This window comes from Procambarus clarkii, chromosome 65 (assembly GCF_040958095.1).
Source record: "Procambarus clarkii isolate CNS0578487 chromosome 65, FALCON_Pclarkii_2.0, whole genome shotgun sequence".
NCBI lineage: Eukaryota > Metazoa > Arthropoda > Malacostraca > Decapoda > Cambaridae > Procambarus > Procambarus clarkii.
The window spans coordinates 24,233,248-24,249,981 of NC_091214.1; the positions used below are offsets into that span (position 1 = coordinate 24,233,248).

Consider the following 16,734-nt stretch of genomic DNA (forward strand, 5'->3'; position numbering starts at 1 on the left):
ATCCTGGCCGGGGTGGATTGACTGGGTGGCAATCCTCACCTGTAGCCTCTGTTCAGCCAGCAGTGAATGGGTACCACGATTTGGCGGGTCGTATTCCGGGGACAAATTAAGATTAAGGAGCTGCCCGAAACGCTATGTGTGCTTTACAAGAACGTGACACACGTGCTGAGTGGCTTTACAAGAATGTAAGAACTCTTATATATATAAATAAATAAACAAACTCATCTCTCAGCGGCACTAGATCTGGGATTTGATATTAGGCTCCTATAAGCTTTCGCATAATAAAACAAAACGCTTGTAACGCTGTATAATATACAATGCAATAACAAAATTAATATATTTTGCATAAATACAATTTTCCATTCCCTACTTAGCAGAATAACAAATTTGTCAGCCACCTCCTTTAATACATTGTTACATATACCAGCTAGCAAGAATGGACGTCTCTCCTGATATACAGGCTCTTCCAGGAGTGTTTGTTTCGTGTTCTGAACATCCACACACAAGATGAGGACGGTACAATAATTTAAGTTCCCTTGTTCGAGGTAAACCCTCCACCGTCCCTCAGATAATTAAGGTCAAGCCTAATAACTCATCAAGTTACACCTATACAGACATCTGCTGATTTTACTGCAAGATCCATATAAGACAACGATACCGTACTAATTAAGAAACGAGACGGGGAATACAATAATAAAGGCAAACTGAACTTTAACAATTTTCAATAAAACTTACATTTGCTCAATAACATATCTCCCAGTAGTTACTAATTAGCAGACACAGGTCGGAAGAAGCCTATACTCCATATACATTTACAAAGACTATGGCGATATTTACAAAGACAATTACAATATTTACAAAGACAATTATGGTTACAAAGACAATTACGATGTTTACAAAGACAATTAAAGTATTTACAAAGACAATTACGATGTCAGTGTGTGTAAATCACAGCTAAATAAAGCGCATTACAAGTAAGAGTAAATCAGTTATCAGCATAACTGATAAGACCAGCTCCGGTTCTCACAAAACTATACCAAACCTTCATTAATCTTTAAAACATATAATCAACAACTTCCTATTTCCCACATAACGAGTCTCTGTCACCATCTGTAGCTTGTTCTATGCGAAGAGAGTTGTTTGGTGTTATTTAGGGGGGGAGATAAGAAGCACTTAAGGGTTGGGTATAGGTACTGACCTTTAAGGGAGAGGGTGAGGGAGCGCGGGTCGACACGTCCTACTCTCACCACGGCCAGAGGCACACTGAACCATGCAGCGATCCGGTCAGTTATAGTTACTGACCAATGTTATAGTTCTCCCACTGTCTGTCTGTCTCCCGATGTGGTACTCCCAGTGTGGTACTCCCAGTGTGGTACTCCCACTGTGGTACTCCCACTGTCTGTCACTCTTCCACTGTGTCTCTCCCACTGTGGTACTCTCACTATGTCTCCCTCCCACTGTGGTACTCCCACTGTGGTACTCCCACTATCTGTCTCCCTCCCACTGTGGTACTCCCACTATCTGTCTCCCTCTCACTGTGGTACTCCCACTATCTGTCTCCCTCCCACTGTGGTACTCCCACTATCTGTCTCCCTCCCACTGTGGTACTCCCACTATCTGTCTCTCTCCCACTGTGGTACTCCCACTATCTGTCTCTCTCCCACTGTGGTACTCCCACTATCTGTCTCTCTCCCACTGTGGTACTCCCACTACCTGTCTCTCTCCCACTGTGGTACTCCCACTATCTGTCTCCCTCCCACTGTGGTACTCCCACTATCTGTCTCTCTCCCATTGTGGTACTCCCACTATCTGTCTCTCTCCCATTGTGATACTCCCACTATCTGTCTCTCTCCCATTGTGGTACTCCCACTACCTGTCTCTCTCCCACTGTGGTACTCCCACTATCTGTCTCCCTCCCACTGTGGTACTCCCACTATCTGTCTCTCTCCCATTGTGGTACTCCCACTATCTGTCTCTCTTCCATTGTGATACTCCCACTATCTGTCTCTCTCCCATTGTGGTACTCCCACTACCTGTCTCTCTCCCACTGTGGTACTCCCACTACATGTCTCCCTCCCACTGTGGTACTCCCACTATGGTACTCCCGCTATCTGTCTCCCTCCCACTGTGGTACTCCCACTATCTGTCTCCCTCCCACTGTGGTACTCCCACTATCTGTCTCCCTCCCACTGTGGTACTCCCACTATCTGTCTCCCTCTCACTGTGGTACTCCCACTACCTGTCTCCCTCCCACTGTGGTACTCCCACTATCTGTCTCCCTCTCACTGTGGTACTCCCACTACCTGTCTCCCTCCCACTGTGGTACTCCCACTATCTGTCTCCCTCCCACTGTGGTCCAAACTGTATAAACCATTACTAATATTCATGTTATATTGCTTTGTCATTGGTATTAGCAGATTTGTTAGAAAATTATCACCAAATTATATAGGATAAGTCTTCTTTAGCCATAACTTGTTAAAGTTTGCAATATGATGATATCCACAAGAATGAATAAAGTAAATGCAAAGCTTAAGGAATGAGTTAATAAAAATACCAAATATCAGCAGGGTATTTAACCTTATTAAGCTACGGGGTTTATATATCAGTGTTTAATGTAATTTAAACACTGATATTTAATGGGAATTTAATGGTAAATAATAATACAGCTGGTGCCATCTATTTGCATAAAAATGCACTATCAACAGGTTAGGTTAACAGCAGCCCATAAGGTACAGCTGATGCCATCTGTTGGCGTAAAATTACACTCTTAACAAATAGCATGTAAGATACAAGTGGTGACATCTATTGGCAGAATATTGCACTATCAACAGGCGAACAGCAGCCCATAAAGGCCGAGTGTTGTGCTGAAGGAACCCTTCCCCGAGCTTGTATCTCATTGGTAGAAACTCTTTGTTGACATTCCCTGACAGCCAATCACAGCAAGGGATCAGCCAAATGCTCCAACACTTAATAATAAAAATCTCCTGTGTACAGCACACCAACCCCGCTTATGCCATTTCTTACAAACTTTAATCTGCCGAAAATATGAACTTTTCAAACATTGAAATTTGTCAAGTAAATGGTAATTAATTAATGTAGGATTTAACAGTGATAAAAGAATGGCTTGGCTACTTGACTTGTGACGTCATCAGTGGGGCTAGCAGCAGCCCATAAGGTACAGCTGATGCCATCTGTTGGCATAAAATTAAACTATCAACAGGCCAACACGTAAGATACAGGTGGTGCCATCTGTTGTCAGAACATTGCACTATCAACAGGCGAATAGCAGCCCATAAAGGACGGGTGTTGTGCTGAAGGAACCCTTCCCCGAGCTTGTATCTCATTGGTAGACACTCTTTGTTGACATTCCCTGATAGCCAATCACAGCAAGGGATCAGCCAAATGCTCCAACCCTTAATAATTACATTTCCCGTGTACAGCACACCAACCCCGCTTATGACATTTTCTTACAACTTTAATCTGCCCAAAATGTGAACTTTTCAGCCATTTAAATTTGTCAAGTTAATAATAGTTTATATTGTTGGATATAACAGTGATAAAAGAATGGCTTGGCTACTTGACTTGTGACGTCATCAGTGAGGCTAGCAGCAGCCCATAAGGTACAGCTGATGCCATCTGTTGGAATAAAATTAAACTATCAACAGGTCAACCCATAAGATACCGGTGGTGCCATCTGTTGTCAGAACATTGCACTATCAACAGGCGAATAGCAGCCCATAAAGGCCGGGTGTTGTGCTGAAGGAACCCTTCCCCGAGCTTGTATCTTATTGGTAGAAACTCACTCACTCAAAAACAATGTGGAAATGCACCTCACCTCATTTAGCTAAGCAAGTTACAGTCTTGATGAGCTAGTTACAAAATTTAATGTATAGTGTTGCATTATTAGTGGGTTCGAGGCCAACCACGTGTATATAGTCTCCAAACTGAGCAACTGACATGTGTGGAGAGATAGTGTCACAATTGATATGTTTATCCTGCTCACCGCCCCCCTTCCTGTGGGCAGTGGTGGAAAGGTTACAATTCACTCACTTGGGGAATGTTTGTCTAAAATTTTTGATAGTAAAACATTTTTTTATTAAATATTTACAAATTTCTTGAACATTTGTTATATAATTGTCTCAGAATTCACGTATCTTTTCGCACGCCATCACATAGTGACGGAGGGTTTGCGAATAATTTTGTTGACAGTTTACATTTGGTCAGGTCTACATCAGCAGATAACTAAAATTCGCAGAGATACTTGTAACAGAGTCTAAGCCGAGCAGTAGTAACATCTAGAAGTCTGCTGATTTTATTGGATTAACCATAGATGTGTAACTCATCTTGCATGATAGTATGATGATAGATGGAATTACTGGTGTCGATTTCACTTTGCCTCAGATCTACAAGATTTTGTTGAAGTTCTCGGTGTACTGCTGCTCTCAGATTGCTCATTGACAATCCAAAGTTATACTCAACTCCTTGTTGGAAAGCAGATTCTTTGGCTAACTCATCCTCTATCATGCATTTGAAGGCCAACTTGGGAAGGACTCCTCATAAAACTACTTATACTACAATAGTTATAACTTGAGAAGAATCTCTGTTTACGACAAAGGTTTATTTGCCAGTTTACATGTAGATTATTACTGGAACCATAATATGCCCTCAGACCATTACAAATATGGAGATAACTATCCAGGGGGGAGGTTTCTCATGGTAATGGATCCTGAGAACCGGCTCCATTATCCACTAAAGATCTAATGTATGCAAGGTACTCTACATCATTTTAACAATTCTGACATTGGCACCACGAGTATAAAGAGTTATGATATGTTTAGAACTGAGAACTAGAGTACGGACAGCACAGAACATCCACTAAATGTGTGACATTGTAATTGCCAGAATTAGGCTGGGATATCCATAGCTATGGCAGGTGGCTGCAGGAATTAAATCCCGTAATAGTTAGCACTTCAGTTGTAAATTATGTGAACAACAGCTATAGGACATACTCCAGCACTATATCTTTGATTGCCCTGGTAAGGATTTCATACCAGATGGCATGAGATATTTTGAGAGCTGTAACTACTTTAAACACACGAATATTGAGAATATTCTTGTGTTCTAGCTACTCAGAGTTTGTTAGTGCTGGCTAATAGAGTAGACGCGCATTTTCACATTCTCTCCTGATTCCATGAATGACTAACCATCCTGTGAGTTGGGGAGATTATTTATTTATTCATTCAAATACAAGAAGGCACAATGGGTTGCTATAGGGGTACATATGCGGTGGGTGAGTACTGTAGTACATTCTTACAAAGCAAGCATAACGTTTCAGGCAGGTCTAACAAGTAAGGGTAATGATAGTTACTGTACATTGCAACAGAATTTGAACTCATAGGTAGATTTTGACCTACACTCTGCAATATTTCATATAGAATAGAGTAGCAGTACATAAGAACAAAGGTAACTGCAGAAGGCCTATTGGCCCATACGAGGCAGTTATACACAGTACAATGCTGTGTATAACTAAGCCTGTTGAAGCAAAAAATAGAGATGATGTAGTGTGAGAAAACAACGCCGCCGCGCGAGAGGTTTTTGTTTCAGCCACAAGTTTCAACTTTGTTTACACTTGGGAGGAGGGCGAGGGTGGCTAGTGAACGAGGCACTTTACTAGGTCCTGGAGGCTACAGCGAGGAGTAACGAGCGAGTTTTAGGTTTGTGACTGGTGGAAGGAGGTTAGAGAGGCGGTGAAGTGATGTGTCGGGGTGAGGTAACGAGGCTTAAGGCTTTCTAAGCCTCGTCAGAGTCCACAATATTTGAATACGCAGCCCCCTGTATATTTATTTATTTAAATATTTATTCATATACAAGAAGGAACATTGGGTTTGTCAATACATAACATTAATATTCTTGCATTTTTGCAAAGCCACTGACACGCATAGCGTTTTGGGCAGGCTTAATTTGATGAAAGCTTTCCAGTTTCGCTACATGTTTAATTTGCCTGTGTGTTCTATGTGGACTTTATATATGTAAATAAACCTATGTACTGTATTTGAATACATAGGTCTATACTGTTTCGATCTATTGTCGAGAACTCGACTGTATATCCATAGTCATAGATTTGCTAGGTTGTATTATTCAGATAATTAATATTAGTATATTTAAAGAGGTCCTAACACTTCTGGGGCCAAGTTGTGTTCAGTCATGTTGATGCCTAAGTTTTTTTTTCTGCAGGTGCCCAATAACTTGGCTCGAAACGCTTTGCGTAATAGTGGCTTTAGGCATTGTATATACTAGCTCTATCTATAAATCTATCAATTTTTGTAAAACCTCTTGTATGTATGTACCTTACCTGAATAAACATTTATTTATTTATTTATTTATTTATTTATAACTTAGGAGTCAGTCTGTTGACTATAGGACAAAGTTTTATGCAATTATTAGTCGCTTACAAATTTATGTAGTGAAGTTTAGGTTCACCTCATTTTGGCAAAGTTAATTGTTGTATTTTGCTCCTGATTTTAAGGTTTAAGGGTGCAAAGCTCTTACTTTTTTACTTAAAACATTGGTAAAACAAAATGCCTTATTTCCAAGACTTTCTGTAAAATGTGCATGTTAAATATGTCAGACTTGGAAAAACAGTGCAGAAATGTAATATTTTGGATTATAACTAAATCACATGCTTTAAAATTTTGTGTTTGTGAAAAATTTATTGCATGTGGCATTATAAATTAAATTAGTTGAAGAATCGTAAGCATAAGGAACCCTAACCTAATCTAAGAATAGTGAATGTGTTAGTAACAGGTCCACAGGGCACTGTGCAACTTATTTGTACTGATGCATCTTATATTTGGCTTATATACTGTTTTATTTTTTACATTTATGTGAGATAAAGTTGCTAATACTGTATATGGCCTGCAGCTGAAAAGAATTAAAAAAAAAAGCTGTCAGTGCATAGAAGGAATCAACAAAACTATCAGTATGTTGTCTTATATACCCTAATAATATATTAAAACATGAAAGGTATCCAAGGTGAAGTTGACAGTCTATGGATACTTAAGAAATCTATTGGTTAACTTTATGATATTAACCACAGGATGAGACATTGTTTAGTGAAATGACACTGTAATGGATGGTGTGCACACAATACCCACTGAGATATTGAGCAGATGGCAGTGTGTAAGAGTTTGACCGTTATGCAAGTTCATCTGCCCGAAACGCTTTGCGTAATAGTGGCTTTAGGCATTGTATGTACTAGCTCTATCTATAATCCATCAACTTTTGTATCTTGCCTTGTATGTATGTACCTTATCTGAATAAAAATTTATTTATTAATTATTTATAAGTGTTATGACCCTCCCCTAAGGCTGGCCTTCAGATGGTGAGACGCATCACCCAGTGTTCAAGGAGGCCATTTCCGTACAACATGGTAGCAATATTTGTCACTATACTTTGGTGGTGGTTTCAATACTGTATGTTTGGTGGCATTTTTGTGTTTCCCTCAACTTCTTCCCATGCTTCAGTAGAATAGGACCAGACAGCCATGTTTAGTGATTCACTTCAGTACTGTACCTGTCTCTGGTCACCTTTTATTACAAACAGTTCATCTTTCTGTGTCTACTTCTATGTCTTTCTATCGTTTAAGTAACCATATACAGTACTGTATCCCTCAATAACAAGAGTACAGTAATTAAATTGAATATTTGACAAAAAAAAAAGTTTTGTAAGAACTATATGGAAATTTGATTATAATATTTATTCTAGTGGGTTTATATTAGATAATTTGTTGCTTGTTTCAGTATGTTGTAGCACTTTGAGAGTTCCTTGCATTACTGGCTAGTGATAAAGTATTGTACAGTTGATAGCTTTGAAGACTGTAGGAAACTGCAGAGGGCCTGTTGGCCCACAGGAAAAAAGGTGTTATTTATATCCACTCTTAATATTCATATTTGTTTAATCTATAGAACAGTAAAGACTTGCTTTAACCAATATGGAGGCGGCCAAGATAAAGATACCATCGGGGAAGTTGCCCAGTGACACACTCTGCCACTTGGATGACGATGATCTCGCAATAAAGATCAGGTATGGTGTCCTTTTGATCTCTTATGGAACTTAAATATGTCATGTATTTACAATATGTGCATTTTAATTATTTTTATTGAATGCAACTTACCAGACTTTTTTGTAAATTGAGAGCTAACGGTAATCGACTTGAGAATGGTTCAGGACGGACCGAAATGTCATCGTTCCTTCATTTTCTAGTGTGTGGATTGGTCAACACGCTTCATTTCTATATTTTATTGAGGGAACTAGTTTAAATGGTAATAAGAATTTTTGGAATGTGTCTTAAGTTTATGTTGCTAATTGTTAATTTACTAATTTTAAGGCTTTCATGAGATGCACCTGTCACCCACAGGCATAGCAAGTGCAGTGACTACTACATTTTACATTAAATATGTTTATACTGTTATTTTCTTCATGTATTCTTTAATTTATTTTTCTCCCTGTAATCTCGGCATCAAATATGCATTGTGTATCCTGAAGTATAATTTGTTATTAAAACACATTTTTCTGATATTGCTTTACAGAAATTTAATGCAACAAAAGGAGGAACTTCAGAACAAAATTGACCAAAAAGCTCTATCAGCGGATGCGTGGCTACAGGTTCTAAACAGCTCATCAACCACCGAGATTGAAGAACTTGCAGTCTCTCTTCCCTCCATTACTGCCATGATGACGAGGCAGCAAGAGGTTCTGAAAAACTACCTCAAGGTTTCAACGGAGCTGCAGGCCTACACATTTCTAGGTGTTTTTCAGTTTTTTGTATACAGGCTGTAAAGCTTCAAGGGATGATGAATAAGGATTTTCTTGTCAGTTATGATAGTACAGCAACAGCATTGAGGTTATTAGGTATTCCATGTAGAGATACCTTATAGTTTTGGTTTCCCATTTCCTGTTGTCAGAGACAGGAAGCCTGTTAAACTCATCCAGGTTCCCCTAGCACAAAGCCAGTGACACTTTTCTCAGAATGCAGCCCACAACAGTTGCCTAACTCCCATGGTTGAGCTAATTGTGTTTACTACTTGGCTATCATATTCAGGTTCTTCCTATAGTAAGATCCCATTGTGGCCTTGGGCAGGTGTATGCTATAGTCATTCAGACTAGCAGTGGCTCCACAGGTAACTTTTAAAATGGTCACTACATTGTTATTATAGGTGCTTGGGAGATATCAAGCCAGAAAGATATGAAAGCAGTAAAAGTATAGGAAAATGATGGGTAAAGTTATTGAAAATTGGGCAGAGTCTTTCATCATATCTTACAGAATACACAGCATTACAGAAAAGCATTACATTTCAGTTAATTTATCCACAGTAGTGCCTCATTGCTTCATAAGATTAGTATAGTGTTCTTCACGAGTTTTAATATACAATCTTGACTAATATTGTCATAAAATGCTGCCACCTAGTTTTATTACATATCACATATTGTTTACACACACGTCTTTAATTCCTCATGCACTACGTGCCCGTGGACAGAGCAATTTAACCCTTTTGCTTCAAAGTTTAACTGTATTCATTAGATTCATAATTTGCTATTAATATTGGGCATTAAAATATGCCCCAGAGAGTATGGGCTGTCTTGAGCCAAGAATCGTGCTGACATGTGAAGGACCACTAGCTTCATTTTGAAACTGATTAAACAATTTTTCATTTATAATCTAGTTGCTGACAAACAGCAGCTGGGAATGGACCTATTTAATCCTTCTGAATTCAATTAAGCAACAAAAAGGATGAATAGTGGAAATGTGAGACATAAACTATTAATGTCTTCACTGAACTGGTTCTGACGATGTTGTGATTGAAGACTAAACCACACACCAGAAGATGAGGAGATGGCGACGTTTTGGTCCGTTCTGAACCATTATCAAGTTGATTTTGATAGACTTGTGATGAAGATAGTCTTCATATCTTCAGCCACATTATTGTGACCCATCATATGCATGTTTTGATTGTTTTCATGCTGCTGAAGCTTGCATGGCACTTGACAAATAACTACCCCAGTATCTGAAATTTTCTTTTAATTTTCCTTCAAGTGCAATTGGTTTACATTGGCAGCATTTAGTCTCCATAAACTCTGTTATTTTCTCAAAAAAGCCATTTTTATTCCCATCAAAGAGATGATTACTACTGTATTGACTCCCACAGAGAGTACAGCTGCGTACATAACAGAAGGAGGAGACATATTGCTGAAATTTTTGCGGCCATCACGTCAGGAACAATTTTCAACACTCCTGATATCACTCAACACAAGTAATGAGGCTACGTACAGGCAAGTACCTTGTATATTTCTAGAGCTATAGACTGTGACTGAAGTTACTTACCTAGTATAAATCCTTTGAATAAAAGGCATAATTGATAATTCAGTATGTTGCTGAATTTTTTAAACAGTCATAATTTGCAAATTAATGATGAAACCATTATCATGGGTTATTGATAATGGTTAGGAAAATAATGATTATTAAACTTAGTAACTGATTGGGGGCTTCAGCAGTACCTTGGGAAATATTTTTTTTTTGCAGTTTTGAAGCAATTCTTCCTTGGTAATGCATTCTGTCTTGATTATTGCTTGTAGGAGGTTTTGCCTTGAATTGTGCAATTGTGCTATATATATTTATTTTAATGTACACTCACTAGAATATATCTTTGAAATTAATAGTCTGCACACACTAGTATGTTGGTAACTCTGTACTTAGTACAAAACATGCTTGACAGCAATGATAAGTGCATAAATATGTCTATACAGTATACCATTTTTACGATAAATACTTAAAAGGTAAATACTCCCCTTCAGCGTGCGCTATCACAACATGCCAGAAATTGTGCCGGTTGCTAAATACGAGGAACAATATCTGAAGAATGTACGTGTTGAAGGTAAGAAACAGTGAAAACTGCATTGAGCTTTATATTATTGTAGTTTCTTAATGAAAAAAAATATTGAAAGTTTATCACTTGAGTTTTTTCCAAAATAAATAGCTAAGGTGTGGATAACCTCTATAAGATGTGTTAACGGCTCCTTCAGGTTTTTTTCAACACTGCGAGGTAATTAAGCTCTCTAGGGAATGACATGTATGTTATAGAATTACGGTAGTTCTCTTAACTGTTGATACGAGAAGCCATTAAAGTATAGTATAGCGAATTATGATGATTTATTGTGTTGAGGGACAGGCAGCCAGTGTATATAATTCTGTGTATAATAATAAATATAATATAATACTGTATTAGGTTTATATCGAGGTCACCCCCCCCCCCCTTCCAAGGTGGAACTACTGACTCTCCTCAGGATGCAACGCCACAACGAGCTGACTAACTCTGAGTATACCTATTGCTTGGTGAACAGACGCATTAGGTGATAAGAAACGTTCCCAATCATTTCTGTCCCACCGGGATTCGAACCCAAAATTTTCAATTGTGAGTTGAGAACGAATCTGACTACTAATAGGATACTATATTATGAGGGGGTTGTGTAGTTTAGTGCAACCGTTAAAGAATCAAAATAAGATATCTAGAAAATGGTTATACTGTATCTTGTTTTATTAGACGAGGAGGAGGAAAAAGATTATATTTTGTTCTGGCATGAATGTTTTTGTCATTAATACATTCATTGCAATAATCTGCATGCAAACGTTGTGGTTTTAATTTGCAACTAAATGATTTTCCAGTTAGTAAATACTCAAATACTTGCGTGACGTGTTCTTTCAGCAGATAAGAATGAGAGACTCAAAAAGTTCATCACAGCCATCACTCAGTACACGAGAGCACTCTACACACGGCAAGAACAGATCGTTTCTGTGGAGGTATGTCAACCCCTTCATAAGTCGAAATTAGCTGGTTAATGTCATCATTGGTCAGAATTGATGCCATGCCCATAGGTAATTGTCACAACATTATTAGTATTATCAAACTATAGACAATTTAAAAATTAGCATGTAAAATAGTTAAGATATTTGTAGTGTTTATTTACCTATCAACACTTTACAGTAAGGGTTAAAACAAAGTAAATGGCCAAATGTCTTACATTAGCGAACACGTGCATAAACCTTTCCCAAGACCTCTCGAATGCCTTATTGGGCTTATGTCTTGAAGGAACACTTGAAACATTTGTCAAGACAGTAATGCTAGTATTGTTTATGGGTGGGTAAAAGTTGAATGATGGCATTGGCTTTTCTGTAATATTTTCTGATAGTCTTTGTCGCTTAGCAAATATAAAGTAGCCAAGTTTTGCTGGGCTTCCACAGCCATATTGGTTATTCATCTAATGGTCATGTGGCTGCAGTTGCTCAAGCAGCCATTCATGTCTTTCCCCATCTTCCAGAGGTAAATTCCTTACTTTGAATTCCACCCTATCTTTCATAATACCATTTGCAACAGGTGGTGGAGAGGGAGGGAAGGGGAGGTGGTCAGCTAGTCCAAATTACATAATTGAATGTACTGGGGAAGAAGACTGCAAATTTCTCCCTAGATCACCTTAATTCAATCAGATCACATAAAGGGTTCATTATGATTAATAATTTATATGGCTTTATTGTAATTGTCAATATTAATAATTGGGTTATAAATTATATTAATATAATTATTTAAACATTATTGTTCTCTTCATAACTAGTATGGTTTAGTTCAGTGGGTTTATTAATGTGTTCCAACCACACACTGTTGGGGGAAAAAAAAGGAGAGGAAGTCTTACCATCTGACGTGTGTCCAACATTCTTCAACAGAAATCGGAAATCTTGGAAAACACTCACGTGCACCACAGCAGCGGCTGCACTTTTCTGACCTTCTTGGTGGAAGTGAAGGAGGTACAGTATGTCATTCTTCTTTATCCAGGAACATCTTCACATACTGAGGATTTGTTATTTTTTGGAATTTGATATAATACCTTATTTTGATAACAAATGGAGCTTTGTAATACATGTTTGGCTCTAGAATGCTTTAGAGCTGTTGAGAGTTTGTTAGCTCATTGTAAGTGTACATATTTGTATTACTGTACAGTAATTCTGAATTATAATGTTACATATTTAACAACTTATCCAGGAAAAGGTGAAGATTTAGGAAGAAAGGTACCTCAAATTATTGTTGTTACATGGATATAATAATTTTATTTTACATAAGTTTTTAATTTGTATACATTACTTAATTTGTATCAATATTGAGCCTTTTAAATTTATTTCCTGCCCCTTTTTTTTTATTTGTAAATTTGATACTGTTGCTCTTCAAACCTGTGTCTAAATCATATACTGTACTGTATATATATATTTAAGGAAAACAACAGAGGTCCTGGCACAGAGTTTTGGGGTACTTCACTAACAGTGGTTTACGTCGATTTGACAAAATTTATGCTTGTCCTCGGTATCCATTGAATAATAACTTGATTACATACCAAGTTTGGAAATTGTGTTTTTGATTTATGTAATGGCAAATGCAATGGTCATGGGATTGTTTCAAGTGTGGGTTTGACAATTGAGTTTGATTAGGTATAAAAGTTGCCTCACTTGTGCCAACAAGCTTTCTGTTGTTTTCCTCTATTCTTGTGTTCTTATCAAGTCCCAGTTTACTTCTCCATATTATGACATCCAAATTACAGTGGCACCTCGATTAATGAGCGGCTCTATCTACGAGCATTTCGAGTAACGAGCGAGCCACTCGGAACATTTGTCTCTACTAACGAGCGTTTCCGCTGGTTCTCGGACACCTTTTATGACAGTTTTGTTGTTGTTCACAAGATGAGTTTTCCACATGACGAGCTCGGTGCCGGAACGAATTAAACTCGTTAATCAAGGTGCCACTGTATTTGAATGACTATCATTCTCTGCCTTCTTCATATTAGAGTAACCTCTTTATCTAATTTGTTGTGAGTATAAGTATTCCCATGACTGTGTTGTTTGACAATCTTTGGAGCTGGACAAGGATCATATTACCGTAAATTCATTGTGTACCGTTTTGTTTTTCAGTGTTTACTTTTACTCGGAGCTATGCAGGACATTTAACAAATTTTTTAACGGCATATTTTTTTTTCCCCAGCATATTGACAAGGGTTCGTCAACATTTGAGTTCAGTCTTGATTACTATCCACTGGACATCCTCCCTTATAATGTGAAAGCCAGTCATTTAGGCAAGTTTGATTATTTCACACTACTGTACTGTTACTTTAGTATTTTTGACTATCTAGCAGATATAATTTGTATTTATTCTTTGTCTTTTCTATTCTTTCCAGTGATTTTAAATTTATTGCCAGTCATCTTTTTCTACTCAAATGATGTTGATGCATTTGTCCAATGAGGAATGATTTTGTTACATGTTTATCTATATTTCTAGTGTTTTCAGCTCAAAGTAATAACAGTTCAGTGAAAGTGAATAGAATCTTGATTATCCGAAGTAATTGGTTAACTCTGAATTTAATTAGTTTATTGGTTTTTAGCTTCTGTTTGAGATTCAGAAATGTTAATTTGTTTGTTTATATGCAGTGAATTTTATACATAATGGCATACATTTCCAGGGAGAATGATTAATTATACGCATTGGTATGAAGTCTTAATTAATCATTTTGCAACTCTATGTAATCTACCTTTAACATTATTGCATATAATTAAACTTCTCGTATATATTTCTAGCTGGAGAAGCACCATCTTCAGGTCTGATGGAGATTATGCAAGACATGGCACTTGACATGAAGAGTGATCCTCTGCCCCAGGTTCTGTATGCTGTGCTTGGAGGCCAAGCACAGGAGCAGTCCAGTGAGCAGGAGTCTGGCGAAAGTGGCAGTTCGGTGGAAACTGTTATCTTTGGCTTCAATCATTAGTGAGTGCTTTGTTTATATGTTAAGATTACAGATGTTGCCTTTTTTCTCTTTATTGTAAGAATGATTAAATACAGTATTTACCTTTAATTTTACTAAGCATTTCATAAATTCCTTTGTAATTTGGCATATTTAATTTTTGTGGCTTCTCTGAAGCACTGCAAAGCATGGTGCAATTATAGCTACTTTACCGATACTTATCTTGCGGGTGGGTACGAGCAGCTTGAACTTTTTGTTTTATAATTTAATATGTAGTTGAAGCCCCTTCAGTAGGTGGTGCCTTGGCATGGTGATGGGGGGGGGGCCACGTAGATGGTGCCTTGGCATGGTGATGGGGGGGGGGGCCACGTAGGTGGTGCCTTGGCATGGTGATGGGGGGTGGGGGCCACGTAGATGGTGCCTTGGCATGGTGATGACGGGTGGGGAGGGGGGGGGAGCACGTATACACTGCCCATGGGTAGGTGGTGGTTTCTGTCTGTTATGGCGATGCACAAAAGAAACACACCCCCTGCAATAGTCATGGTGAAAGTGAACATTCCCTTATCTGGGGGTTGAACCTACCCAGAGGCTGCAGCCCCTGGGAGGCAGTATGCTTCTTTAATGGGAGGTTAGGAGTAAAAAAAAAAAAAAAAAAATCAGTACTCGCAGGGGTTGAGCTTTGACAATTGAGAGGTGGGGACTAAAGAGCCAATCAACTGGTGTACAGATTCTGGAGCCTATTGGGCTCTTTCAAATCTATATGTGAAATTGTGTATGGAGTCTACTTCCACAACCTCACTGCCTAATGTATTCCATTTGTTAACCACTCTAACACTGAAAAAATCTTTCTACTGTGTCTGTGGCTCATTTGAGTACTAAGGTTCCACCTTTGTCATCCTTGTTCGTGTTCTACTTATGCTAAATAGTTTGTCATTTTCTGTCAATTCCCCCGAGAATTTTGTAGGTGGTGACCAGCATGATCCAATCGGCTCGTCTGGTTAGGTTGCCTAGTTAGACATTGGGTCCATTGGGCATCAAAAAGCTTGGTGGTGTCCCTAACCCTGCGATACCACTCAACCCTTCAATGGTTACCAACATACACTATTCCAGCTACCCCCAGAGGTTGCTTGCTCATGTGTTTGTGCCTCCCATTCTTGAGCTCTGTGGGGGGAGCTGGGCAGCAAGTGTGTCTGATCTTTACACGTTTGATTCTGACCATATTTCCCTTTCTCAGACTCATTGGTAGATGATCATGCTGGAAGAACAGGTGCCATAGCTTTAGCTGTGGTGTGCCCAGACCAGGCTGTGTCTTCGACTATCCTTTCGGGTCCTCTCCGAAAGGAGAGTACCCCAATGGTGTCAACCATGAATGGAATGACTCGTTCCTTGATGTTTACTCAAGGAAATAAATGTCTGTGGGTGAGCCCCAGTTGCTCCAAAGGTAGTACTAATGAGCTTGCACTAATTCTGAGAGTTTTGATTGTTTATTTACATTGTTGGGAGAGTTCATTTGGTGGTTTTGAGGCAGTGGTCTGTATTGGTTCGCTAACTTTCTGGATGTGAAAAACCAGTGGGATGGCGGAATGTCACCTGCTCTCTGCACTTTTATGAGGGTGGTGGTCCTCCGGTTCTGGGCCCTGGTTGGCCAAATAGAACTCTATGGCTGATGTGACCTAGTATTTGGGAGCAATCTCAGTGAGATAGCTTCAGGAAGCCACTGTGGGACTCGCCCAGAAAGAGGCATTTCATTACACTCAACACTGGATTTTTACACTGTTGATGAGTTGGTTGTCCAAATTTGATTAAGGGTCAAAAATTGCTAAAAGAAAGAGGTTTCTTACAGTAATGAGAATAACATAGTAAAAATTTGGTAGTGGCCACTAGGTAATAAATAACTACATGATG

General features: G+C 38.6%; 2 protein-coding genes across 10 annotated transcripts in view; one reads left to right on the top strand and one right to left on the bottom strand.

Annotated features, from left to right (window-relative positions):
* The window catches only part of LOC123771035 (probable Na(+)/H(+) antiporter nhx-9), a 113,496-nt gene extending 112,191 nt beyond the window's left edge, over positions 1–1,305 (bottom strand). For 5 of the 7 annotated variants that reach the window (XR_006774434.2, XR_011223785.1, XM_045763286.2 and 2 more), the window contains exon 1: positions 1,199–1,281. The gene's annotated coding sequence lies outside the window, so the exon portion shown is untranslated. Of the gene's footprint in view, positions 1–1,198 lie in introns of all 7 variants that reach the window. The other 2 variants (XM_069309627.1, XM_045763284.2) reach the window with 1 other exon arrangement.
* Positions 1,306–5,556: 4,251 nt separating this feature from the next.
* LOC123771033 (uncharacterized) lies at positions 5,557–14,945 on the top strand. 3 transcript variants are annotated; one of them, XM_045763280.2, is made up of 9 exons: positions 5,557–5,714; positions 7,965–8,082; positions 8,589–8,806; positions 10,206–10,329; positions 10,852–10,931; positions 11,760–11,854; positions 12,773–12,853; positions 14,076–14,166; positions 14,666–14,945. In XM_045763280.2, the coding sequence occupies exons 2-9, from the start codon at positions 7,991–7,993 to the stop codon at positions 14,851–14,853; spliced, it is 969 nt and encodes a 322-aa protein (XP_045619236.2). In that variant the 5' UTR covers positions 5,557–5,714; positions 7,965–7,990; the 3' UTR covers positions 14,854–14,945. The 3 variants fall into 3 exon arrangements, with proteins under 3 accessions (XP_045619236.2, XP_045619238.2, XP_045619237.2); XM_045763282.2 differs by having other exon boundaries at positions 11,763–11,854; XM_045763281.2 differs by lacking the exon at positions 5,557–5,714 and adding an exon at positions 5,721–5,765.
* Positions 14,946–16,734: the final 1,789 nt, after the last annotated feature.

Bases quoted from the DNA above. Each gene is read 5' to 3' on its own strand.
- LOC123771033 (XM_045763280.2), top strand. From the start codon at position 7,991: ATGGAGGCGGCCAAGATAAAGATACCATCGGGGAAGTTGCCCAGTGAC. The intron at 12,854-14,075 runs GTACAGTATGTC...TTTTTTCCCCAG, and splicing joins TCTTGGTGGAAGTGAAGGAG to CATATTGACAAGGGTTCGTC. The intron at 14,167-14,665 runs GCAAGTTTGATT...ATATATTTCTAG, and splicing joins TGTGAAAGCCAGTCATTTAG to CTGGAGAAGCACCATCTTCA.